The sequence below is a fragment of the Haliotis asinina genome, chromosome 3, assembly GCF_037392515.1.
Source record: "Haliotis asinina isolate JCU_RB_2024 chromosome 3, JCU_Hal_asi_v2, whole genome shotgun sequence".
In the NCBI taxonomy this organism is placed as follows: domain Eukaryota; kingdom Metazoa; phylum Mollusca; class Gastropoda; order Lepetellida; family Haliotidae; genus Haliotis; species Haliotis asinina.
Genome location: NC_090282.1, coordinates 44,872,516 through 44,900,255, shown reverse-complemented (window position 1 = coordinate 44,900,255; position 27,740 = coordinate 44,872,516). Strand labels below are relative to the sequence as shown.

At 38.2% G+C, this 27,740-nt stretch overlaps 2 protein-coding genes across 2 annotated transcripts in view; one reads left to right on the top strand and one right to left on the bottom strand.

Annotated features, from left to right (window-relative positions):
* Nucleotides 1-6,111, bottom strand: part of LOC137278901 (eukaryotic translation initiation factor 3 subunit A-like) — a 34,687-nt gene extending 28,576 nt beyond the window's left edge. Inside the window, exon 1 of the mRNA XM_067811401.1 lies at nt 5,726-6,111. Within this exon, the coding sequence (XP_067667502.1) occupies nt 5,726-6,111 (386 nt within the window). The remainder of the gene's footprint in view (nt 1-5,725) is intronic.
* The window catches only part of LOC137278103 (organic cation transporter protein-like), a 512,032-nt gene that overhangs the window by 12,270 nt on the left and 472,022 nt on the right, over nt 1-27,740 (top strand). The window lies entirely within an intron of this gene.

Sequence of the window (27,740 nt, the reverse complement as noted above, 5' to 3'; positions counted from 1 at the left end):
CCTCTCTCTCACTAAGACTTTGGTGAGTTTGCTATACTATATATTTTGTGAATCACTGTCTTAGATTTTGGCGCATTTGTATTGTATTTGAAATCTGTATTGTATACCTTGCTCTCGTTGCATAATAATACAATATTTGAATGTTTCAGACTTGTCTTTGTTCTGTTTCGCTGGTTCATAGGGTGGTTTCTTACATTGTTTTTCACGGTAAATTCTTAACCGTATTTTATTATATATTAATGAAATGACGAACTATACCTCCATCCCTTTAACCCGTGATGATGCTGGTTAGAACTGATTCTCAGTAACCCTGTAAGAGGCGACTAGCGGAATCGGGTGGTCAGGCTCGATTTGGTTGATACATGTCATCGTATTCCAGTTGCATAGGTCGCTGTTTATGCTGCCGATCACTGCCGTTGAAACACTTTCATCTTCCCCAAAATTCAGGGGGTGTTTAATTAAATTAAATTAAATTAAATTAAATTAAATTAAATTATATGTTCTGTATATATGCTATATAGCTGGAATATTGCTGAATGTGGGATGAAACTAAGCTCACTCACTCCCTCCAGCCCTTTACTTAATGTCACGCACCCACATGTACCCTGATACAACGTTCAACTGAAACTTTAAAACAGATGCGTTACAAATAAATTGTGTTGCATGCTATTAAATACATTACCACGACAGTATACAATATACACAACTATACACAGAAGTGTAACAAGATATCTTTTCCGTTTGGTAAATATTCAGATGGAAAGTTTTTCTTGATGATTATCTTCCGAAAATATTTTCAACTCTGACTACATTTTCTATTTTGTAGTAGACTGTTATTATGACATTCCAGTGTATACGTAAAATACAATATCGTTTCATTCTTGTGAATAGGGTATCTTTTCTATCTATCTACCTAACGTAGACTTTGATTTTATTGTCTAAAATAATATCGGTTTCATCACTTTTCCATTTTTCATTTTAGCTCATTATAGCTCATTGCAGGTGCTATTTTATCATTGCTTTTACATCACTGATAATTCTTTACCAGCTGACAATTCTGTCGGTTGACAAAGACAGACCCTTCGTGATTAATGTGCATGTGTGTTCGTGCATGTGCGTGCTTGTAACATACCATCAGATGATACCTTCATGCCTGTGCGACTGATTGTCATTGTTCTGTTAAGTGTGGTTTGCTGTACATGTTAAAGGTCAGTGGATAAAAATATTGTGTTGGGGAGCTACAGACAGTTCCGATATCTTGATATCACGGCTATCTCCATATGTGCCCACAGTACTCCAAATCACCAGAACCTTTAAATTATTCTTTATGGTATTAGGCCATTTGAGAAGAAACAGGCCTCCTTTACGAAATACCACCCTCACCAGTTGGAAGTGCACACGTACTGCGAAGAGAAAATTATTGATCTGTGGATCCTTCAGCTGTTTTTGTGGACACTTTTTCATGAAAGATGTTTCATGTAATTTATAAAATATCTGAGAGTATACGCACTTGCTAAACCCAGAATGAGCTAATGTCAGACGTGTGTAATATTCAGCGACTGATAGTGCGTTTCGTTTGGTTGGTCGTGGACAACTTGGGAGCTGTACATCACAAAACATTTCACAGCCACCTAGGATTTTATGTCAAACGTTTCGACAAACACATCAAGGGTATTTCAAAACCTCCACGCCATATGTCCTGCATGATCTCATTGTCGCTAAATGAGTGTTGGGAATATATCTCCCATACGCTTTATTGTTCAATGCATTCGCTTACATCCATAAAAGTAATTTAACAGTTGGAGTCATTGTATCTAACATCAATCAATCGAAGAGAGACACATCTATCAGACACTCGGATGTAACCCAACGACATGTCATAGCTACTCGTCTGAATAACGCGTTTGGAAATTCACTCGTCGTTTGAGCTTGAACATGCTGGATTCTAAAATGACCTCAGTTAGCTACGTATACGCAGCTACGTCTGTTTACGGATATAATTGAATTGTTTGACAAATGAAAATGGTTAAATTTCGAAATTGATGATCAAGAAAATAGGTTAAATATATGTCACAAAACCGTTTTCGAACAGAATTACGTGCATCTGAACAGTACTTCATTTTGTATGTCAACTGACTCTCTAATCAGTTGATACTCGAGATTTATCGTTCTGTGGTGATGAAATTATGTCAAAATGACATAAAAGCAAATACTTTTCTTAATGACAAATTATCGTATGAAGTGAGTGTTCAATATACATGTTTGTGTACTTTTCAAAGATTCACTTGGAAATGTTGAAACCAAACGTATTCTTTCAGCCCGCTGACATATCCCACGACTGAATGAGCCTTAACCCTTTGTTTTACTCGCGGAATGGCGTAGACGGCCCCTTCAAAGAACCACGAGACTGGCGGGGCGTATGAGGAGGAGAGTGCTGGCTGTCATACAGTCACATGGAGGTTACACGCGGTATTGGCCTTGAGTCGTGTATGACAATGACATTTAGAATGTACTCATTCCCAATACATTTAACATTAAACGTTCCATGGCCACACGTTTTACATGGTTTTAAAACAGTGTTTTTTAAGCGAGCAATTACTATCATAAAGTCAACATGGATTCCAAGCAGTTTGGATCATACGGATTAGAAAAAACCTTTCCATCACCATTTGACGTTTTATGTACTTGTTGAAAACCTAACTTTCTAAAAATTCAGGGGGTGCTTAATTAAATTATTTGTGTATATGCGCCATATAGCGGGAATATTGCTGAGTGCCGCATAAAACTAAACTCACTCACTTTGTATGTATATATGACTGCGTTCTGTAAATAATCTGGACATGATGGTCCAGCGATTGACATCAAGGGCAAGCGTCGATGCAGTCATTACCCGACTATCCAACAATCCTATCAGCTACCTCTTACAACATACATGGGTTGATGAAAACAAAATCTGGACGGAATCATAACTCGATACCAAACATACCCGGTTATCAAACAATATACATTGGATGAAAAAGCATGTAAAAACTGTTTTGATTATATGAAACGCATGTAAGCATGCAGTTTTGACGTTCAAGAAATCAGCGTGCACGAACAATTCCACATGCTGCTGTGTATATTTCCGGCTCGAGAGAAATATCAGTGAGTTAGTTAACTGTGTGAATGAATTGTTGACTCAGCTATTTATGTTTCAACAATCAGTTTATTACGTGGTCTTATACTCCAATTAAAACGTCAACAAGCAGAATATGCATGCCCAGTGGATCGAAAGTGACGAAGGTAAATATTCACAGCGTCAGGAAGAAGAATTAAGTCTACAACCCTCTAAGGAGGTCCGTGAAATGTGACGCGACTTTAACGTCACTAGTGAGGTGTGGTGTCGCTTGACATTCACCAGCCGTGAGATTGACAGGTATATTCATTTATTTTCATACTTGTTCATTCTCATCACAACTGCCATGACGGTGTGTCCTTCTAAAGAAAGTTATCCTTTCTCGTGAATACCATTAATTACCCTAGTGATCAAACGATCGCACAATAAAAGAGCACAATCGCCTGTAATTAAATACCAGAAATAACTATACTGATCTCCCTGTGGGATTTCTTACGAGATATTTTGATCTTTGGAGACTCGGTCAGTCAATTATTAGAATGATTAGGATAAACCATTCCTGTTCGTCCCAAGGGGATTAGTTTCTGGGAATGTTCACTGCTCCTATGGTGTATGGTGACAGTTGACGCAAATTTGATTACTCCGTTGCCCTTGCATTGAAATGTAACGTTTTGCGTAATGCACATTTTCTTGACCCCCTCACATTTTCGAAAGCGGGATGAAATGTAACGCCATGTACCGAACATTGGGATAGTATTTGGGCTTTTCTTTGAACTATTCCGGGCATCCAACACCAGGCAAGCAAAGCTCATATGACGCTCCCAGACATACAGTATGTAGGTGGAGTCAGTCAAAAAGTGGAAAATTAATGCGCAAATAGTTTTGACTTGTTTCTTATACCTGTGTTCCGATATTGATTGTTTCGTATTTCAATTATTCCGGAGCTATGATTAGGGAAATATGACGTGATATGTTCATGTAAGATTGTCTGAAGGCAACATTAGTATCCCGTTCTTCGCATGATCTGAGACAATGTCAGTATGAAGAAACCTCCAGAACATGATCTTGGTGAACAAGAGTTGTGTTATATGTTTGAACATGTGATTGTGTAAAATGAGGAACTGTCCATGTATTGCAAAATGACAGTTTGAGATAAGTCGAGTGTGTTCACACAGCAAATGTATTAGTATAAACACACACACAAACACACACACTCACTCATTTCAAACATACGTATCTACACCTGTGATCACATTATTAAAATGATACTTCAAACAAGCTTTACTAAATCGCCCTCTAAACCAAACCTCAGTCTGTCATACAGACCTTGAAGCAAGAAAGGCCACGGAAGTCTTGAACTGGCAGCTGCATCTTAGCAACTTGAAATGAAAAGTCTCAGGGCTCATTTCAGAGACTAGTTGTTAGTCTAAAATAACCTTGACTGGTAAGGCCAACTAAGTGAAATGCTTCTCGTGCATCGTTGTGTCACTTTTATTTGTGCGTGCAACAATGTTTTTATTACCATTTTTAAAAAAAATAATTTTGACTTGGCTACGTCCCGATCATCCATTTGTTGACTATAAGAAGGAGTGTCTGTAAAAACGAGTCAGACTGAATCTACAACTCATTTACACATGCTAAACTTTCCAGGCTGTATTTCTGTTCCTCCCTCGTCACATTTTTCTATCAAAAGTTGAAAATAAAGTCCTACCGCCCTCGTCACCTTTTGAAAAATATGTGCCCGAGAAACATTTATTTTTTCATGCAGTCTAACTAAACAGTGAAATGAAACATGACCTGATACACTGAACCGAAAAATAACCACCCCAAAAGAAAACGTCACTCCCTTTTTCAAACTGGTAATAAGTTTAATTCAAACTCGTGTAAATATAATAATTGTCGGAAATCTGAAACTTTATACGTTTGATTATCAATACGTAAAAAACGAATTTCGGACAATTAAAAATCAAAATGACGACAGGTGACGCTACAGTGCGATCCGAAAATCATTAACGTGTGTGACTTCCTTGAACGTTGAGAGCAGCGTTGCATCATCTGTACATGGGGTGGATGAGACGGCTGATGGAACTTGCGCTTAGACTCGCTGATACGCCTGAGAGAGATCAGCTGCTGTTGTCGCTGCCTTGGTCGCCCATCACTAAGCCTCCGCTGAATCCCACAAGTGTTCTATCGGGTTTAAGTCTCGGCTGAGGGCAGGCCACTGAAGAGTTTAGATGCCGTGTTGAAAGAGAAAGTCTCTAGTTGCTCTGGCAGTATGGACACGCGCATTGTCCTGTTGGAAGACGTGGTTTCCATGACGACAGGAATGTGGCGCCACTAAGAGTCTCAGCGCTTGATCAATGTATCGGGCAGATGCTACACCATATCCTCTACCAGGACCAATGTTATGGAACACCATAGAGCTTACTTTGTGATTGAGAGGAATAGCATCCCACAGCATCATGCTCGGACCTACTCACGAGCCTCTGCAAAACGCTCCCCGCGTCGACGCCACACTCTCACTCTGCCACACAATACCGGCTTTCGTCGGAGGAGAAACCTAGAGTTTGCCACTCTCGGTGACGCCATTTCCGATGATGTGTGGCCCACCGGAGACGAGCAAGACGATGTCGAGCAGTGAGGATCGGACTCTGGTGTGGCCTGCTTCCTCTGACGTTTCTCTGCCTCAAACGCCTCAAGTGTCGGCGCTGGTTGGTCTCTAGTGATCGCCAATGCTTGTCCGTGCAGTCCATAGCCCTAGCGAAACGATTTTGTAGGTGATGACGGACAATCTGCCGATTTTGCCGCAACGTTGTCACAAGCGTTCTTCCACCGTGAGGACGGTCGGCTGTGCTTCCAGTGGCTTGGACTCGTTGCTGCAGGCGGTATATTGTTCGAATGTGAACAGAAAAATTATTTGCAACATGTCTTGCAGTCTGGCCAGCATTCAGTCTTCCTAAAGCTAGGTCCCTCTGTTCCCTTGAAAATCGTGTCATGTCGCTACGGTCGAACAGTGAATGATTAGGTGCATGTTTGGTAGCCCTTCTTATAGGGATGACACCTCGGGATGCACGTGCGTTGTCATTTTCATGAAATAAGCACAAAAACCTCGCCCCACCATTATCTTAGCTATTGAGTTTTGACATGTTTTGTTTTCTATCAAATACAGAGTTCTAAACAATATTTTCTTGAACATCGGCGACGAACCAGGTCTATCTAACATATGAAAAGTAAAAACCATAATTACAATTATGATGAAACATATCTGGCAAAAGTTTTGGTAGTGTGACGGGTTTTTTGCTGTTCAGTATACTATACTTGTTGACCCATCAGTTTTACAGATGTAGTTTATCATACTCTGACTCAATCCTCTTTTGCACTTGTATGATGTGTACCACCAAATGATAAAATAATCTACAAGCCCAGCATTGTCCTGTGGTATACACGTAGGCGGATAGGACCCACAAAGCAAATCAATCGTAGCTCGAACAATATTAAGCTGCAGGTGTATGGAAATGGCATGTATGCATTTGTCATTCATTCCTAGATGGGAATGTGCCATCCGGAAGTCGCACCTATTGTAAAACTAGCTATCAACGTGTAAATGAAATCAATTCCACCCCCGTGTACATTCATGAACAACATCCGCACACACAAAAACACGCCAGTCAATCCACTGCGCAACAATTTTCATCGACATTTTCGCCACCCGATATTAACATTGATTTTCCTCTCTACAGCTGCTGACGGTGTTTGAAATTCCAAGTCACAGGCCAAATTAAGCACCGTACCTGCTCGATGACGGGGCGGCTTTGTTCGTGGCAAGACGTAAAACAATTCGGGTATTTATTTGGGGTTGGTGGCACGCGTGTACTATTCTCCAGAAATGTAACCCAGCTATTATTAGCATCAAATTACGGAGGGGACACATTAAACAGAAACCTAGAGCACGCAATACCGGTCCGAACCGGTCTGGTCGATGGAAATAGGCTGTTAGCGTGAGCACCAGAAGCAACCGGCCCGGTCTCCAGGGAAGGTTTGACGACATATAGGGTTACATTCCAAGCCAGAATCATGTTGGTAGAAGAGAATCTTGTTTGCCAAAGAACGGCTTTAATATCTTGTTGATATATCGATAATTACTTTAGTTGTCAGTCAGCTGTTACTGGGCACTTTTCGACATCATACAAGTAACGTAATTGGCACGAATGATATTTTCCGTAAATGTCATGTGCAAACATTTGAACAAAGCTTTGTCTTTCACAGATGATTTTTTATGGGTGACACATGTCAAGCGTTTGCCTTCTTTTCAATTAAAATGTGCTTTCGGTGTTTTTCGGCTTCATCGTGTTGGCAGATTGAGCTTCATGAATATCACTTCCTCACGGAATACTTTGGTGAATGTATACATCAGCCTGGCATGAAGTACCCTTTTGGAATATACCTGTCATGAAGTACCCTTTGGGAATGTACCTGGCATGAAGTACCCTTTGGGAATGTATCCACCCGCCAATTCGACAAGTAATTTGAAAATGGAACTACCTACCTGTTATGAGGTGAACGTATCTCCATGCATGATATGAATTACCCTTTGCGAAAGTACACTCTATTATCTAATCAAATAACAGTTTAAAAAATGAAACTAACCGTTTGTTGGACAGGAGGTGTTTTTTAGCACATCCCTATCTGGATGAGATAAGGCACTCTTTCAGAATTGTTTCAGGTCTGACACGAGATACACTGAAGAGAGTGCTTACGTGGCAGGACATATCTTGTGCGTTCAGTTCATTTAAGGATTGACAGTATGTAAAGTGCACAACACACAATAAGAAAATTAGTCGCAAACGATGTTGTTATATAAGTAAAATGGTCATAAAACAGCATTGTTTAATAAGTAATTTGGTAAGCCTCGATATGTCATTTCAGACACTATGTACTACAACACGCTATAAACTATATGTTTTGCATAAATGTATCTATATTTACATTCTTTCTTTGTTTTTATGCTGTCAGCCTAGACAAGATGCCGATTAGAATACGACCTGCAGATGCAGCGAAACTATTATTAAATGAAATCTTAGCAACATGACTTGCATGTAACGCAATTCATAATATTTATACACTGATTTGCTAGATTTGGGCTATGTACTTGAGTTGAATTACAAAACTGCACTGAAAAGCGCAGTAAACAGGTAGCACGTATGTTGTGTCCTCAGCACTGACTCAAATGTAACATCACATGAAGGCGGATTTGTCCATGTGTGTGGGACAGGGCGTTCCTCTTCACTTTCAATAATGCATTCTACGGCGTTGACATCTTTCGCTAACAAACCATGGCAGATCGGACAGATATATGAAAAGGAAAACAGATGATGCCAGAAAAAGAGACAAGCGAGACCGTCTCATCGCTGTCATATTTAGATTTACGCATAGAGATTAAGAATGACACAAAACAATATCCATAAGATTGTATGATAAAAGGACAGACTTTATCTTTCAATTAATCTATGTTTCTCTGTGTCCAACAATATTGCATGAGCTCTAACATTTGGTGGGTACATTTTACGACTTTTGAGGTACATTTCTGAGAACGTTGTAGGGATTTAGAAAACATTTCCAAACTTGTGGCATCATTTGCAAAAAGGCAATGACTGATACAGTTCCCTATTTTGACGTGTTCTCGTGTTATATTTCAGGTGAACGATTGATCTGGCTTTGCACGTATTTGTGACAGATGCGACCGGCTGGGCAGAATACGAACACCTTTTCGCGTACACTATTCATTATCGATTCATAAATACATGCTTTTGATAGAATTGGAATCCCTCAAAGAATTAATCACAGCTGCACAGTTGAACGTTTGTCTTTTTGTCCCGATTGTTCATAATAGCAATCGTAATATTGTCTGTTTCAGTCAACAATATTTTTGACGACCTACAAATAGCTGGAATACTGCATGTAGCTGATGTAAACAACAAACAAACACCTCCGCAAACCTTACAGAATGTTTTCCTTATTTTACAGGGGAAATGTGAAATCTCACATAGCATCCGGCAAACCGAAAGCACTTGCGATCATTTGTATGTCCTACAATAGCTCTGTAAAACACAGTATCACGTCAATTGTCTTTTCATATCAAGTTTTCATCTCACGGGGTATGTATAACGTAGTACATTTTAAGTCAGCATACGAGGAATACATATGAGCAGTCAAAGCATTGTTGTGACAGGTTCTCCACTATCAATGAAACAAATTGGATGATGTTTTAAACTTCTTGAAAGAGAGCTGTGGATAAGGGACGCGCTGTTAGATACCGAGGACAATCCTGGTTGTCGTGATTTGCGGTGACACCTGAGACACATGCAGTTTCTACAAAGGAGCCATTAGGTGACACCCGTGCTGTGTGTGTTGTTGGTTCTCTAAGAAAACCAAGCATTCAATGTAATAAGTATGATAACAGCCAGGTTAAAGTGGACGCATTCATCATCCAGAAAACAATTAACTAGCTGATTATATGACATGGGTTCGATCAGAATATGAGGTCAACTGCTATCCGGCTTGTGTACATTGCTGATGAAGAATATGCAGAGCTACTTTATATTGGTGACCTTTGTATTTGTTCATACAAAACTCGTTATGTAGAGATTGAAAACTTGTTTCTAAAGTAATTAACGTTCTTGATCTTCTTGCTTAATAGTGGCAAACCTCCAACGAAGACATGGAGCTGAATGCTTGTTATTTGTTGAAACATGGCAGTTTGTACCTAGTACTCCCCATGATGTAATTGTATAAAGGGACATTTCAATTTTAGCATCATGTGACGTCTGACAGATACCATTAATCACAGCTGTATGGGTTGTCTAGATCATTCACCAGTCAACACGGTTTCTCCTGCATGTTGCACATGTTACAACCAGTAAACGGTACAGTGTCAATTGAATTGCTGCTGGTATATAACTTTCCTGCATCAATTAGTGTCTGGGGCATACTACTTAAAATGGCTGTAACACATATTGCTGAAATGGTAAGGTTTGACATCAGAAGATTTCATTACATAAAATTCTTATGTTTGTGTATTATAAACAAATCCCCTTCGTGTAGACTCTTCAAAGAGAAGAAGTATATAGGTTAACTTTGGAAAAAGTTACTGTATTCAGTTTATTTTTCAAATTACATTTCAACCCGGCGGAATTCTCCATTCTGCCAACCACACGTTGACTTGTTGAGCTTGTCTGGCGAATGTTGATGCTGGTGTACGCTTTTGTCGACGTCATCCCATAGATGCACTGTTCAGGCCGGAGATCTCGAAAGCCATGGGAAGATATTGACGTTTGAATTGTGAAGGAAATCAACAGTCGCAGGAGTTGTGTGTCATGTTGCGTTATCATATGAAACAACTCCCTCTGCTGGTTGATAATCAGACGACGGTGACATTGAAGGATTTGGTCGATGTACGGAATTGCTGTCAGCTTCCTTTCACCACCAGCCCCAAGTCATGTGTTGCCAGTGTCGGGCATGGCTCCCCAAACATCCCCGCCACTGAATCTATCCACCGTGCCGAGGAGAGTTCTGTAAAAACCTTCATTTTGATTTCACTAGCCCCGGTGTCTTACCACTCGGCTTTGAAGAAGAAATTATTCATCACTGAATAAGATTCAACTTTGGGCAGTTCCTCATGGCCGTACGGTGTTCCTCCATCACATTCGTAATTGTCGTTGAGAACGTTTCAAATGAGGGAAAACATCGTGCTTCTTGGTCTGAATGGCCCTTGGACTCTTTACCTTTATGGCATCCTATGACGGTATTGCCATTAGGAGCAAATCAGCCTCGGCACTCTCCACCAACTCTCCTTCGTACAGCACGTTGACTGACGTTTACCCTTTACGACGCTTATATGTAATACCATGTACTGTCTATTTAAAAACCTTTTGTAAACCAGTGCCTTGTGCGAATAAGCAATCTACGTTATTATCTTTGGGTACTTGAAAATCATAATAACAATATGAAGTGAATGATTTTAGTTAGACACCAATCACTGTCTTGTATCCATTTCTAATATGTTCCATTCTATAAATAGTATTATAATGTTTGTTTCATTAAAGAAAGTCTTTAAACTCAAAACCTTGTGAAAATCCTTCTAAAGGGTTAAAGTATATCCTCGCTATATAGTCAAGCAAAGTTGTGTCAAGGGAACCAGGATATATAGTTAATGAAATCACATTCACCGTAGTCGAGGAGTCACTATGCTTAATAAAATATGCAAGCAACAGCACGAGTGCGACATGTTGATGCTCTAAGGCATGCACGGGAGGCGTGGGCAGTGCTTCGTGGTCGGCTGAGCTGAAACAAAAGCGACAATATAAATTCGGTTATTTCTGATCAAACAGACTTATTGCATTAAATGTATGCAGTTTACTATAATTTACTCTCATCACCAGATGTTCGCTATCTTGCTCAGATGCAAATGCAAATTAAGGGTCATGTCATAGGTATTATTTGTCCCGCAAACGCTGTATGTCTTCTACAAATCCGCTAAGTCCTTTATAAACACTTACCTTGGCCCTGTTGAAACCTTTATCACACAACTTTATGAAATATTCTTAGAAAGACCATGCTTATTTAGTCTTCAAATGTTGTGAAATGTTGATGCCAAGGTCTGGAGCCCAAGTTTGAATTGTTTTCGTCAAAGAAGTATTACACGTGGCTTCAAGGTCCTGTGAAAAACACTCTGAGATATAATTAATGAAATTAATTTAATTTTAGGTCTCTATTTCAGTAACCATCATCGGACGCTGTGTTAGATTGGTTACATGTAGCTTCTAAAAATATTTACAGACGGAGTCAAAAAGACAGACAAAATCAAAGGATTATGCCAATTAGTGAAAATCCGATATGTCAAAACATGTCGAGCCAAACTGGTCGGCGTTAACGAGGATCTAACGATTATTGTCTTTCTCATTGTATCTAAGAGGCTAAACACAGACGTTGTGAAGATGCAGAAAGGGTTTTGTCATTCATAGAAAATATAAAAGTGCTGACATTTTCTGGGCAATGTGTATCATTATCATCCACAGTTGTTAATGTGTAATTTCGTTCAAAGTCTGGTAATCATTTACAGTTAAATAAATGTGCAGTGTTAGAATTTACAGACAAACGATTCACACTTGAGATGCGAGGGCTGATCTTTGAATATGGTTGATTTCATATTAGTTATGTGTTGTATATATGAAACCAGCACAGTTTGTGCTGAATAAATACTCATAGCAGCCAATAAGTGGACACATGAAAATAAAGTGTTGCTTTATGTAGTTCCCGAATTTCATCCACGGTGCAATGTATAGCTTTGGAAGAAACCAATGTACTTTCATGTTTTCTCTTATTCGGTTCCATGTGCATATTTTAGTTGTGCAACGTTCGAAATAAAACTTCTCTAAAGCACACAGGTGGTTGTGATGTTAACTTCAAAACAGATACTTCTTTGTGCCGGTTGCTATATGGCTGCAGCATTGCCGGTACCTGAGTCAAATGGCCGATGACTCCTCAAACGTTGTATAAAGTAGATATCAGGACCATGTGCTCTGGTTATTTCCAGCGATATATGTCCACAGAGCGTTGGCAGATCATAAAACTGCCATGGGTGAGACTGCATTGAGTCACCTGACTTACCTTCATTTGAATACTAGACAGCGACATAACGACTGCCCCATTGTCCGTGGTTCGTACATAGCCCACTGGCACAACATTTTACACCCCATGAGAAAATCACAAAAGGTCAAGAGCGTCTTGATATGCTGGACATGTCACTTCAGTAGTAGATAAAACGTAATTCATTTACAAGTACGCTGTCATCAGACCACCAAATAAATTATGTATGAGATGCAGATGTGTATGGCGCATTTTAACGTCGGTGTTTTTGCATTTAGTGCATGTGAATTTTGTTCTATCTTCCTATATCGCAATGCTTTCTGGTACATGGTATTTGAATCTTTGGACCTGAAAAGAAAGGCAGATAGGTCATCCTTGTAATAAACGGAATGTTAGCATCTCTCAGTAAATGTCAGTTACGTGATTCGAGACATATTGTTACGTATTGATTTCCAGTTTGAAACAACACGTTGACGTTGAATTCTGTACATAAAAGAATGTTGAGTGAAATCAACAAACAACAAAGGGAAGCTATACTATCAACAATGGCATCCTCAAATTAACCGTGTTTATCAATTTATACAAATTGCTGCCAGTAATTGCAGTGACAAGAAACATGGTTAACATATCCATGAAAATACCTTCCATACAACAGCACCTGTATCTCGACGAGATATATGCACACCTTGACTGGAGGTAGACAGAATTGCCTGCTTGACCAGCGAATGGGTTGCAGTTATATATTTATTATTCTCTCAAATCAGTAGATACAAATATACAGAATACACCATGCAACAGAACAAGTACACAAAAAGAAAGATGTTCATATGGGTAGACATACATATTGGAAATTCCATTAATATTATGCGTGAGTATATTTAATATTGGTGACCATTATCTGTCAAAATGCATTATTTTATTATTCTTAATGGCAATAAACTCTTGGTTTTGGAAATAACGACAACAATTTTAGAAATGTATCCAGTGATAACTTGTTTTCTTTTCAATACTTGATACATGGATGTACGTTTTACCAGCAAGACTTATATGGTTCATTCGGCATTATTTTCGCCAATTAAGGCTGTATATTTTGTCAGGGTAGATTTTTCTTTTGATTTATCTACAATGTATTCTTTGAGCTTCTACCAGAATGTTCACACACATTCAAATTCCCAATAAAGATGTATAAATATTTCTGAAATGAAATGACCAAAGAATCAATGAATTTCATTGTCAGTAATACTTTCTTGGTATAGACAATATAAAGGATACATTTAAATTGGAACTCAATCAGTTCAGTATCTTTTGTACATCTTATATATTCTTTGAAAATATGTACCCGTGGAATCGCAATATCAAAGACATCTTGCCATTTTTCACATGCAAGAGGTAGGTTTTCAGTGATGTGTTAAGATGCTGATTCTGAACAATCAATAAATTATATTTAATAGTATCTTTCCATTTGTTGGATATATTTGTAAGAACCTGATAATAATAATAATCAAACATTGTGCCTTTGATTTGGTAAGTTTTCTTAAGTTCACAAAATGACAAAATACCTGGATCATTACACAAGTCTCTTATAGAATGAATTGAAAAATGTCTTATAACTGAGATGTCTAAAAGTAAAATTACTATTTCTGAATTGATGATTGAACCAAATGGGTTCAGATAACATTTGATCAACATCTGCAAAGTAAATTTTATGTGTTTCATAAAATATTCCCCACGCAGTCAACGCATCTTGGCAACAGGCATAATATTCACTTAATTTTCAGTATTGGCTCAAAGCAGAAATATCTCCTTGAACGAAAAGGAACTACAGCTAGTACTCTTGTTTTTAAGATATTTATTTAATACTGACAGATGTAATGAGTTCATGAATATCCATTAACTTTAAACTTGTTTTTAAGATATTTATTTAATACTGACAGATTTAATGAGTTCATGAATATCCTTTAACCATTCTGAGCCCCAGTTCTTCATATTTTCTAATAAGTGTCATTCGTTTTATCTTATCCTACTTATCACTCCAGATGTTTTTTAGATATATCATTTAATTTGTCAGTGAATTCATTTGGACGATTTGGGGGTGACGTGAATATATGCACCATTGATGAAAGCGCTAAAGTTTTAACAACAGTTATTTTCCCCATTAATGTTAAATATCAGGGGGTATCCTTGGTGCTGCAAGTCGGAGATACGCTTGTGTTGAGCATTCTCGTTGTGATACTCCGTGGTGGGTGGGAAGCTAGCATTATGAAAGAATAAATACCCTCCATGGACTACGAAGCCCCTTCTAAGAAAACAAAACGTTCCCTTGACGCAGAGTATGAATGACGGCTCTCCACAACTGTTGATTACTGGTCACGTTTCTTGATCACTGAGACATTGAATAAGACTCCCTAAAAACTGAATGTTTTCGCGATTTCAAAAGCAGGAATAGCAAAGAATAGCAGAAGAATAGCGCTTGCGTTCAGGATCACTGTTACTCGAACGTAACAGGAAACAGCAAGCAACCAACCTGCTATCAACAGATATGTTTGTTGGCATTCCTGTTAAGATCTCTGCTCATATAACCTTGAGCACTAGCAGTGGGATTGTGCGAGACTGATTTCGTATCCGAGTTGAATTACTAAGGAGTGTTATATGTCAGGAGATTTACAACCCGTAAGAATAATGAAACATTTCCAACACATGTCTCTATTCGTTTTCAGCGCCAAATCCTCCTAAATCAATCAAGACAGGTTACTGCAATATGAACGTTGATGTGTGCATATCCAGTACTCTGAGGTGTTTCAAATGTGAAAAGTACAGCCATGGAGTGAATAATTGTACATTGTTTGTTACCTGTGATCACTGTGCTGTAACACATGTAACAGAAGATTGTGACAATAGTTATGAATATTGCTCCAACTACCACGGAAGTCATTCATTCTTTTCTAAAGACTGTCCTGTGAGGAAAAAGGCAGATGGAAAGAAACAGGATTAAATATACCAGAAATGTCAGCCTTGCTGAGGCAAAAATATTTGTTCAATCCACAAAACACACTGAAACGTATACCTCTATCGGCTGCACATCAACCGAAACAACCCATAAAGAAAGTCCTTCCGCAAAAAATATAACTTTTTCCTCACACACCTGCCAAACAGACTCTGACACCCCAAACGCTTTTCTCCTGTTCAGTCAACTCAGACGGCGAAATACTTCCTGCACAGCAGATCCTCTCACAGGAAACGATCTTCTCCTCTTCCACAAACTCGTCCTCAACCTGATAGAAGTGAGAAACGGGCCGGAAAGACCTTAATCAAACCAAGAACAGAAACTAAATCGAGCACCCAAAGGTTCAGATAAGATAAATATATTTAATAAATGTGGATCACTAGAGGATATGGATGTTCTGATATCCATCCAAGGGCACATAGCTTGTCGCCATCCAAGAAAGTTTGGGGTAGATCCCCAATCAATCCACCTTTCCAAAATAGAAATAATAATTCAGTGGAATTGTAGGGGACTCAGAGTTAAAAATTTAGTGAATTACAACTATTAGTCCAAGATTCTACACCATCAGCATTCTGTAGTGATATGTGTAATTTACGTCAGTTTGATACATACCATTATTTTCACCTGCGGGTGATAGGGCCAAACGAGGATCTTCAGTATTTGTTCAATAGGATGTTATCCATAGCCCTGTAGCACTTAAAACTAATCTCCAAGCTGTTGCAGTGAGACCCACGGTTCAAGTTACCTTTAAATTGTATTCTGTGTATATTCCGCCTTCTTTAGTACTCCAAGTCTGATCTCCAAGCTCTCTATGACCAACTCCCGAAATCCTGCATTATAATGGGTGATTTTACATCCAGTTATGACTTGTGTATGTACAATGAAGATTCCAGCATTTATCTGCATCCTGCAACCGGCACCTACTTTTCTCTGGACTTGTCTCTTGCAGACTCTAATCTGCTTAATGAATTTTATTGGTCAGTCCATAACGACCTCTGTGGAAGTGACCACTGTAAAACTATCGTATCAGAATGTTATCCTTCTGATTCTCCACCTTACACAAGATGGAATTTTTCCAAGGGTGATTGGTCCTTAATTCAAAATTTATGCACTACTAAATTACGACCTGAATGTTTCAGTGATACCCCTGACCCTTTTGTTTTTTTTACCCTGATGCTTTGAATGAAATAGCTGACGAGTGTATACCGAGGTCCTCTACTACTCCACATGTACGGAAACCATGGTTCAATTCAGATTGTAGAAAAGCCAGAAAAGCGAGGCAGAAGGCAGAGCATTATTTTCGCCACCATCCAACTGTCCACAACTTAAAATAAGTTTATAATACTCAGTGCGAATGCTTATCTTTAGTCAAAACAAACCACAATCTTGGAGGAACTATGTCTCCAGGATTAATTCACGGTATGGAACATGGTTCAAAGAATTAAAGGCAAAGGTACAAAATCTGCTGTTCCCCATCCCAAAGATGGTGATAATGTAACTACTGATCAGTTTATAATTGCAAATAACATCGCCTAAACTTATCATCGGCAAATTATGTCCCTGAGTTTCAGAAGTATCAGAAACACCAGGAAAAGAGGGAACTTAATTTTGAATCATATAATGGTGAAGTCTAAAATGAAGTTTTTTTCATTACATGTGCTACGTACTGCATTTGAGCAAGCACATGACACTGTAGCGGGTGATGATAAGAAACATTACCAGCTACTGAAACACTTGTCTGAACCATGTGATGACATTTGGGATATATTTGATGAAATATAGACGTCTGAAAAATTCCCTCTTTTATGACGTAATACTATTGGTAGTTCGGACTAACTACAGTTCCAGTAGAAGGGAGATGTGAAAACTGAAAACAAATGACTTTACTGAGAAGAGATCAGAGCAGAAATGAGCAATGCGACAAGATTAGAGCAGAAATGAGCAATCCGACATTTGGAACCGACCATTATACAACTTAGTGTGTGATTAAACGTGATTTTCTGGATATGTTCTCACGCATCCAACCGAATGTCCAATTAGGTCGAAGTGAGTTATTTCGACATATCCTATTTGCAGTTGTGTAAATTTTAGGGATACAGAGTAACAGCCTAAAACATTGCTTTTTACTATTTCTGACAGTACTTTAGTATGGTGATCTACCTTCAGTTGTAGACGATCTATAGCCCACTTTTACATTGTCTTGTATGCATTTGAAATCAAATTTTAGAGTTCGATGCAAGTTTTTTTCTTGGTTTTACTGTCCTTCGTTGACAGGGTTTACAGTTTACCTGTATTTATGGTGAATTGACAACTTGTTTCAGTCACCATATGGCTGAAATATTGCCGATGTTACTTTAAATTTTGACTCAGTCACTTAAACCAGGGATAATCTACAACAAGGGTAAGTCACTCGCTTGCTTTCATTAGCATTTGTACTAATTAACGGGCGCCTCCTCATGCTCCATCGCACACATTGTCGTGGATCGTTCCCAGCGCTACTTCAGCTGTGTTTAAGAGGACTTCAGCCAGTTTATTGTATCAGTCGAAATTTTACAATCAGTGAATGAATGAATTAATTATAACATATGTGAATGAATGAAAGAAATACAGAAAAAGAGTAAAAGAAAGAAGTACATATGGGAATGAATGAAAGAATAAATGATGCACCACGACCAGGCATGTTAAAGGCATGGACGTTAACAAAATGTCACTCCGGCCAAAAACGTGTTGTAAACACCTTTCCGGTTTTGTCAAACAATAAGATCAACAACAAAGAAAGAAGTTACAGAACTATAACCCTCAAGCATCACAAGCATTAACGGCGGATCAGATCAGATGGGTGATATCTCATATTTTTCACAAAATCACATACACCCTAACGATTTTTATAAAATCATAAGGCACCCGTGAACAGCTACCTCCTCGTGGTGGGTGCTGGGTAACGCTAAGAGCTGTTCAAATCCCCGTGTGGACCCGGGTCAGCTAGGTCCATAGCAACCCATTGCTGGTCGCAAGGAGCGACCGAATTGGGCAACCTGTTTGCCGTGGATTGCGTCCCGTGTCGGTGGAGGAAGGTAGTCTGGTGGTTGAGGGCAGTGGGAGCCTGAACCGTGTTTCTTCTGCTCAACACACCACTTTGGCCCTTACTTCACCTAGACGGGTGGTAGAATCGGCCCGATTCTATCAATCGGCTGGTCACGTCGTGCCCTGTGCATGGATATTATTTTTGATAACTGGAAAAGGGTTAGAACAATTTTGACTGTACTGTACTGTAACTTAAGAGTAGACGCTTTCATTCCGAATCCCCTGAGATGTTACAGCTGTCAGAAGTTTGACCACGGATCTAAGTCATGTCGTAATCCAGCCACTTGTCATCGATGTGGTGGAACATGCGAGGATGGCAAGTCATGTACAAATCCTCCACCGTGTGCCTACTGCTCAGGTAGCCATCCGTCCTCGTCAATGGAATGTCCTACATGGATACTTCAATCGAAAATCTCTCGAATAAAGCATGACCGTAATGTAAGTTTTCTGGAAGCACGGAAGATTGTTCTACCTCAAGAACAGCCAGGATCTACTTATGCCACCACTGTGTCTACACGACTTTCAGACCAGAAGACAAACCATGTATCTCTTCAAACAATTGCTTGCCAGACTGACTACACATGGACAAAGACGTCTGCACCCCTTTGCCATCCACAGCAGTTCAAGCGAGGCCTTCTCAACAAAGCTCTTGTTCATTCCTTTAAGTCAAAGAATCATTCAGTCTGAGGCGTCTTATGATAAGGATTCAGCTTTATCTCAAGTACAGTCATTATCACACTCAACTCAATTGTCCAAATCTGCCACAAATGTGAAACAAATTACAAAAACTACATCGAAATCTAAAGCTGAATCTGCAAAACAAAACCCTAGTGGAAGAGCCCCAAAAGGGTCAAATAATCAGGTCCAACTGTTCAGTAAGTTTGGATCACTCGAGGACATGATGTGTCTGAAAGCAGCCATTTTCGGACACGTAGCTTGTCACCCTCGAGAAGCGCGAGGGGTCGTTCTGCTGTTAATCCCCCGAAGAGATAGCTTCGTCACCCGTAGTACAGTGGAACTTCAGAGGACTCAGGACAAATTTGAATGAGTTACAAATTTTAGTTCAAGATTTTAAACCGTCAGCATTCTGCTTACAAGAGACATATCTAAAGCAGACAGATCACTTTGAAGTACGTCAATATAATGCATATCATTTTTTTTCTCCTCCGGGTGATAAAGTCATTGGAGAATCTTCAATCCTTGTTCGGAATGATGTAATTCACAGCCCTGTTCTACTTAAAACAAATCTCCAGGCCGTTACAGTAAGGCTTACTTTGCATGTTGTAGTTACTCTTTGCTCTTTGTACATTTCGCCTTCATCATCTGTTCAGGCTCAGTATGATGAACTCCCTAAACCCTGTATAATCATAGGTGATTTAAATGGGCACAATCCTCTCTGGGGCAGTAGTAATACAAAAACTAAAGGTGAATTACTGGAGGATTTCATTTCAAATAATGATCTCTGCATTTATAATGACGGTTCAAATACGTATTTACACCCTGGCACAGGAACATATTCATCTCTTGATTTATTTATTACTGACTCTAACCTATTGAGTGAATTTGAATGGTCAGTCCATGATGACCTCTGTGGAAGTGACCATTTCCAACAGTACTAAAGCCTGTGACGCCATCCGATGTTCCTCCATCATCACGATGGCATTTTAAAAGGGCCAACTGGCCATTGTATGAAGTTCTCTGCACTGACAAACTCAAACCTGAACTTTTTAATGATATTCCTGATGCCATAAAATGCTTTTCAGATACATTAAATAAAATTGCTGATGAATGTATCCCAAAGTCCTCTCCAGTTCCTCATGTCAGAAAACCATGGTTTACAGATGATTGCAAACAGGCTAGGAAGGCACGGAAGAAAGCTGAACATTATTTCCGTCGCCATCCTATGGTCCACAACTTAGATAAATTTAAAATTATCAGTGCTAAAGCACTGTTTTACTTTCAAGCAAAATAAACGGCAATCTTGGCGAAACTATGTATCAAAACTCAATGCGCGTACGCCGATATCAAAGGTGTGGAATATGATCCAGAATATCAAAGGTAAGGGTTCTAAATCTAGCATTCACCATGCAAAAGATGGGAAACAGTTATTAACCACCAAATCAGATATTGCAAAAAAGCTTGGTGAGACGTTAGCCAAACATTCTTCCTCTAATTTTGGCCTGAATTCCAAAAATATCAAACACAGCAAGAAAAGAAAGCTATTAATTTCAATTCAGATAATGGGGAAGACTACAATGAAACCTTTCCGATACATGAGCTTCATACTGCTCTTGATCAGGCCCATGACACTACTTCTGGAGCTGATAACATCCATTATCAACTCCTGAAACACTTACCTGAATCATGTTTGGAGGCACTCTTACATATTTTTGATGACATTTGGACAACTGGAACGTTCCCTTCGTCATGGCGCAATGCCATAGTTGTTCCGATCCCCAAGCCTGGACGCGATCATTCTGATCCTTACAATTATAGGCCCATTTCACCAACTAGCTGCGTTTGCAAGACCATGGAAAGCATGATAAATACTCGACTTGTTTGGTACTTGGAAACCAATAACCTAATAACAGATATACAATGTGGTTTCCGTAAAAACAGAAGTACTATCGATCATCTCGTGCGTTTGGAATCTTTTGTTAAGAATGCCATAATAAATAAGCAGCATGCAGTGTCGATCCTTTTTGATTTAGAAAAAGCGTACGACACGACATGGACACATGGGATTTTAAAAGATTTAGATGATTTTGGATTACGAGGCCGATTGCCTCAATTTATATCCAACTTTTTAAATGACAGGCCATTTCATGTTAGATTGGGTTCAACCCTGTCTGATCATTACAGTCAGGATCAGGGTGTCCCACAAGGTAGTATTTTGTCTGTCACATATTGTTTAGTATTAAAATCAACAGTTTATCAAAGGTTTTAAATGATTCAATAGATGGATCACTTTTCCTGGATGATTTTAATATTTCTTGTCGTGGCAAAAATATGCATACCATTGAACGCCAACTACAGGTATGTTTAAACAAAATACGTAAATGGTGTCTTGAAAACGGCTTTAAATTTTCTAAATAAAAAAACTAATTGCATACATTTTTGCCGCAAATATAAACCACATAAGGACCCAGAACTGTTCTTAAATGGCACTCCCATCAAAGTTGTCAAGGAGGCCAGGTTCTTAGGTCTGATTTTTTACTCACATTTAACTTTTCTCCCGCATATCAAATCCCTAAAAACTTGATTTATTGAAAGTCGTCTCTAATTCAAAGTGGGGAGGTGATCAATCTACCTTCCTACACCTAACAGATCACTTGTCCGTTCGAAGCTTGATTATGGCTCAATTGTATATGGTGGAGCCTGCAAAAGCATCCTAACACTATAAGATTCTGTTCATCATCAAAGTCTAAGACTTTGTCTTGGCTCCTTTCGAACCTCACCCTTTGACAGCCTGTATGTCGAGGCTGTTGAACCATCTCTTGAGCAGCGACGTATAAAATTAGCTTTACATTATACAACAAAACTATATTCCATTGAGTCAAACCCTGCATTCAACTGTGTCTTCAATCCTTTGCATGAGGATTTATACAATAAGAAATCTTCTCTTGTGCCACCTTATTTCTTCAGCCGGCATTGAGCTGGATAATATAGCTCCTTCCCAGCTTCTTTCTTCTCCTCCTTGGCAGGTGGTTAGGCCACAAGTTGACCTAACATCAACTTCATTTAAGAAGTCAGAAACAAATGAACTACAGTATAAACAAGAATACAATTAAAACATAAATATAGCAATTATAAATCCTTATTTACAGATGGGTCCAAGGACGGCAGCTTGTGCCACTGTCATTGGATCCAGAACAATATCTACTAGAATAACAGATAACAGCTCTATTTTTACTGCAGAAGCACACGCCATATTAACGGCTCTTAAATATATTCAAAGACACCCTAAATATAAACAATATATCATATTTTCAGATTCTCTCTCTTGCCTTCAGGCTATCAAAAATCTTTTTTGCAAACAACCCCTTTTAATACAAATTATTGAATTGTATAATGATCTTGCTACTGGCCAATACGATATCGTCTTCTGTTGGTTGCCCAGCCATATTGGAATCTCTGGTAACTCACTAGCTGACCTCAAATCTGTGACACCACTTCTTATTCCATACACTGATTATAAAGCTACCGTTAGATCTCATATCCATGATCTGATGCAAAAGAAGTGGAACATCCAAGTGGGCATAAATAAATTACATGAAACAAAACCTTATGTTGGTTATAGCTACTTGGGTTGTCAGTCCAGATCACGCGGCGATGTCGTATTGGCCATACGAGATATACCCATGAATACTTATTGAAAGGTGAGGATCCTCCGTTCTGCATCCCTTGTGATGAAATAATCACGGTCAAGCATATCTTGCTTGACTGTGTCGAATATTCCATCACAAGGGATAAATATTTCAAATCACGAACTATGAAGGATCTCTTTAGTACCATAAGTTCTCGTTTAATTCTAGCATTTTAAAAAGGCTTAGATTTGATAGCAGACTTGTAAATAGATAAATATTTTATGATCGGAATTTTAAATATATAACTAAGATTGTTAGTGGCCGTATCCTCGAGGGGGGTTGAAGTACTGTAAAATTATTGTCCTCCTGAGAGGATACGTAAGTCCACAAACTTTCAAAGTAAATTCAAACTCTCCGCTATTTTAAAAGTAGCAAAAGTAATGTAAGTCCCCATGGTTCCTAGTGTAGTGATCTACCTTCAGTTGTTGGCAATCTATAGCCCATTTTTATATTGTATTGTCCACTATTGTTTTAGATTCAATTACTAGATTCAATTAGATTTAGATTCAATGGCGGATTTGTCACACACCTCAAATACACCCCAATATTTTTTTTAGATTATGAAACTATCACTATTACTTGCAAACACATTTCACCTGATAGTATATTCCCCCCATAAGAATTAAACGTGTATGTGAAAGATGTTTTTGAAACACACCTACAACGCCAATGGTATTTCAATGGCGGATCAGGACTGATCGGCGAAATGTCATATTTTTCACACACCTCAAATACACCCTAACAATTTTTTAAGTCATACAAAATATTACTATTACTTGCAAACACCTTTCAACAAAAGGTACGTTTCCCTTCCAGAAATCAACGAATGTGTGAAAGAAGTTTTTATCGACACAATTTAGTCTATCTTCGCGGTGAATCGAGAATGGAGGCCAGTGAGGTATAACATACCGACTTCAAACTTTACTACAAATCTACTGTCCTAAACCTGACACCAATAACAATTATTTGACTTAAACTGAAGTGACAAAATAGTCAACCTGACTTCTACATGTAGATTGTCAGTGGTCACAACATTCAGCGAATTTAATCAGCTGTTGAAAATAAAGCAGGCTCAATCTTAGATACTATGCTACCTCTACACTGGTCACGTGACGAACTAAGGGATACGTTCAGGGGCTTATCGAGGAGTTTCCTCTCCCTCTGTATATAGTCTCCCCTGCCTAAACTTTCTTCACATCCATCAAGAAATAATTCAGCATCATCTGCACATTTTGCAATTTTATGTTTATCTGTATTATTCAATATATGGCCTTTATTGCACTGTTGTTACGGATCATTATTCTTAAGATTACAGCCACTAATATGTATATGTAGGGAGAGGCACTTCAGTCCCTTTCATTGTCAACAAATTGTGACGATGACCATGCTGTATAACACATGATGTAACATTATTTATAAATATTTTGATCCATTTTTCCATCTTTGGTCCAAAGCAAAACTTTGCAATTGTTAGAGTTATTAATTCTTTAGAGACAGTGTCAAAAGCTTTTTCATCGTCAATAAGTAACAAGAGTCCATTATTACCTTGCAATTTTGCTTCAAACATAAAGTCATATAATAGTCTAATGTTCTCACTAATACATCTTCCAGGCATAACATCTGTCTGAATTTCATAAATAAGTGTATGCAATGTTTGTTTTTATTCTACTGACTATACATGCGCTGAGAATTTTTACATAGACTTCAGTACAGAAATTGAACGCTAGTTTTCTAACAACTGTCTATTTTCGCTAGTTTTTGAAATGTTTGTCATGACGCCTTTGTTAATTGTTGGACGTAACATATTTTGCCTGGACGTTTCTGATATATACCTTTCAAAGATCTTTCCAAAAGTTATAAAAACTTCTATTGGGAAACTATCTTTTCCTGTGCTTTTGTCGTTTTCACTTCCTTAACAGCTTGTGTTATTTCACCTATCGTTATATCACCTTCGAGAGTTTCAGGATCTACAGTGCTTAATTTCAATGTAATAATTTCATTAAATATATCAATATAATTATCTTGTATTTTACCACCCGATTTCGAGATGACAAAAATAGTTGGTTGGTTTTCTCTTTCTTCAGACCACTGAATACTGTGTCCTCTCTGTATACCTCTTATTTCATCTTCTTTTATTTTTTAAATTCTAATTTATATTTGGATAGTTCAGAAAGTTTATCTTCTATGATTTGGAAATTTTCTCTGATTTCTTCTTCCATTACCAAATATTTTCTTCTAAATTTTTGCCTTTGTTAGTTATGATTTTTTTCATGATATTTCCCCCCTCACTTTAATAAAACAAATGTTTCCAAAAAACAAAGTGTCACTTATATTAAGTTGTAGTTGCAGTTTAGGAGTTTTTTTCTACCACGTGTATTTCTACACATCACAATTTCTTTCCCTCTAATTGTCCATTAAATCATGCTTTTCTATATTATCGAACACTTCCTTTCTTGCTTTTGGATTATTAATATTTTTATAATTGTCTAAGTCAATGGAAGGATTAGGAACAACGTTCATGTCTCCACATATTACATAACATTCATTTTCAAATTAATGAATATTGGAAATATTGTGAAATTAGGCATCTTGATTAGGACATTGTATATTAACCAGCGTGGTTTTCATTCCTTCTATCGTTACATCTGTTATTATATAGTTTGCATTGTTGTCAGTAGTGAATTTGAGGGTATGTACTTCCAAATTCTTGTTAAATAGGAAAGCAATCTCTCTTGCGTTTGATTTTTATGGTGCTATAATGCTTGAAGACCCCATTAATTTCATACAATAGCTTCATCCTCCGTGGAGATATGAATATCTTGCAGGCATATCATTGAAAACTTTCTTTTACGTCAAAGAATGATTATTTTCTGATGACCATGGTGTGAATGGTTCAACACTCACTTTCATTGGTCATATTGAACACCTTGGGCTTCTTTCTCTGAACTAAGTGTTCATATCGCTGTTGGACTAAGTGTTCACGTTATTGTGGCTTACCTTCCCATACATCGAACAGCTCCTTCATTATAATGTTTTCCAGTTTGGGATTTCCTTCATTGAATTCATATGAATTATGCAGGATGGCGATTTGTTGGAACCAGTCTCTGTTTATGTAACTGATTAATTATTTAATAAAATGTGTCGTTGGTACATATATGTCATGTATTGTTTGGACATCATTGCTTCTGTCATATAATACTGCTACTGAGTCACGGCTGTGAAGTAAAACAGTTGTCATTGAAATAAATGACGTTCCAGAGGATATTCTCAGTCTGAAACATAGTCTACACATATTCCAGAAAGTTATGTTATCTGAATCATTGCACCATTTTGATCTGACACAGATGTAGTACCCAGCCATCAACCCTTTAGTAAATGCTCTAACACACACACACACAAATATGCACTAGTCATGGTAACTGCAGCGAGAACCTTTCATCTGCTCAGCAGATTACCTGTGCTTCAATTCCTTTTCCGCATGGTGCTGTACATGTAGCTGTGTTTACATTAACAAAGAGGCGAAAAGTAGATTTACGGTAGAATAATGCTGATAGTTTGTTTTTGACATTTGATAAGACATTTCTCCTATAGTTAGCTTATTTTAACAACAGCTATGATTCCTGGAATACATGTCGCTGTGCCAAGTAACATAGATCGGGTTATGCGGTTTACAAAATTATGAGCACAATTGCTTCGTAAACATGACATAAAGATCTGTTTTTCTTGTTCAAATCAATTTTCCTGCCCTGCTGTGCATATTTAGAATACGCAAAGACTCTAATGAGACCCTGCCGCACGCTATTCTACCGCCAAATATTCAGGTTAAATATTATTTTGCTGTTTTTGGAGGGAGACTGGCGAATAGGTAATTCGGACAGCTAACAAAAGCACCATCTTTCTGCTGAAAATATGAAAGAATCTGTCGAAAAGATCAGCATTTATAATGTAATGCAAACGTAGAGAAGAACAAATTAAGACTTAAATAATGTATGTACTTGCACTGCGGCACTGTTCGACTTGTCTGAAAATATGAAACAATCTGTTGAAAGGATCAGCATTTAAAATGTAATGCAAACGTAGAGTAGAACAAATTAAGACTTAAATAATTGATGTACTTGCAATACGTCAATGCTCGACTTGTCTGAAAATATGAAACAGTCTGTTGAAAGGATCAGCATTTATAATGTAATACAATCGCAGAGCAGTACGAATTAAGACTTAAATAATTGATGTACTTGCAATAAGTCACTGCCCAAGATTGGCTTGTCCACAACATTCGTGCCATGAGACAGTTGGCAACTTTGCCCTGAAGACTATTAATGAACGTGATAGTTCCTCTGCATCTGGAGAGAGTATGAAAATGCCTATACCAAATACAGTGAATGCTATATATTGTGTCTGACACCAGGTCAAGCCAAGACAGGTTGCAGATGCTGGAAAGCAAACTCGAGCACCATTATACATAATACTTTCTATAACATGTTCGGTGATGATATAATATGGAAAACGAACAGGTATTCCTTAA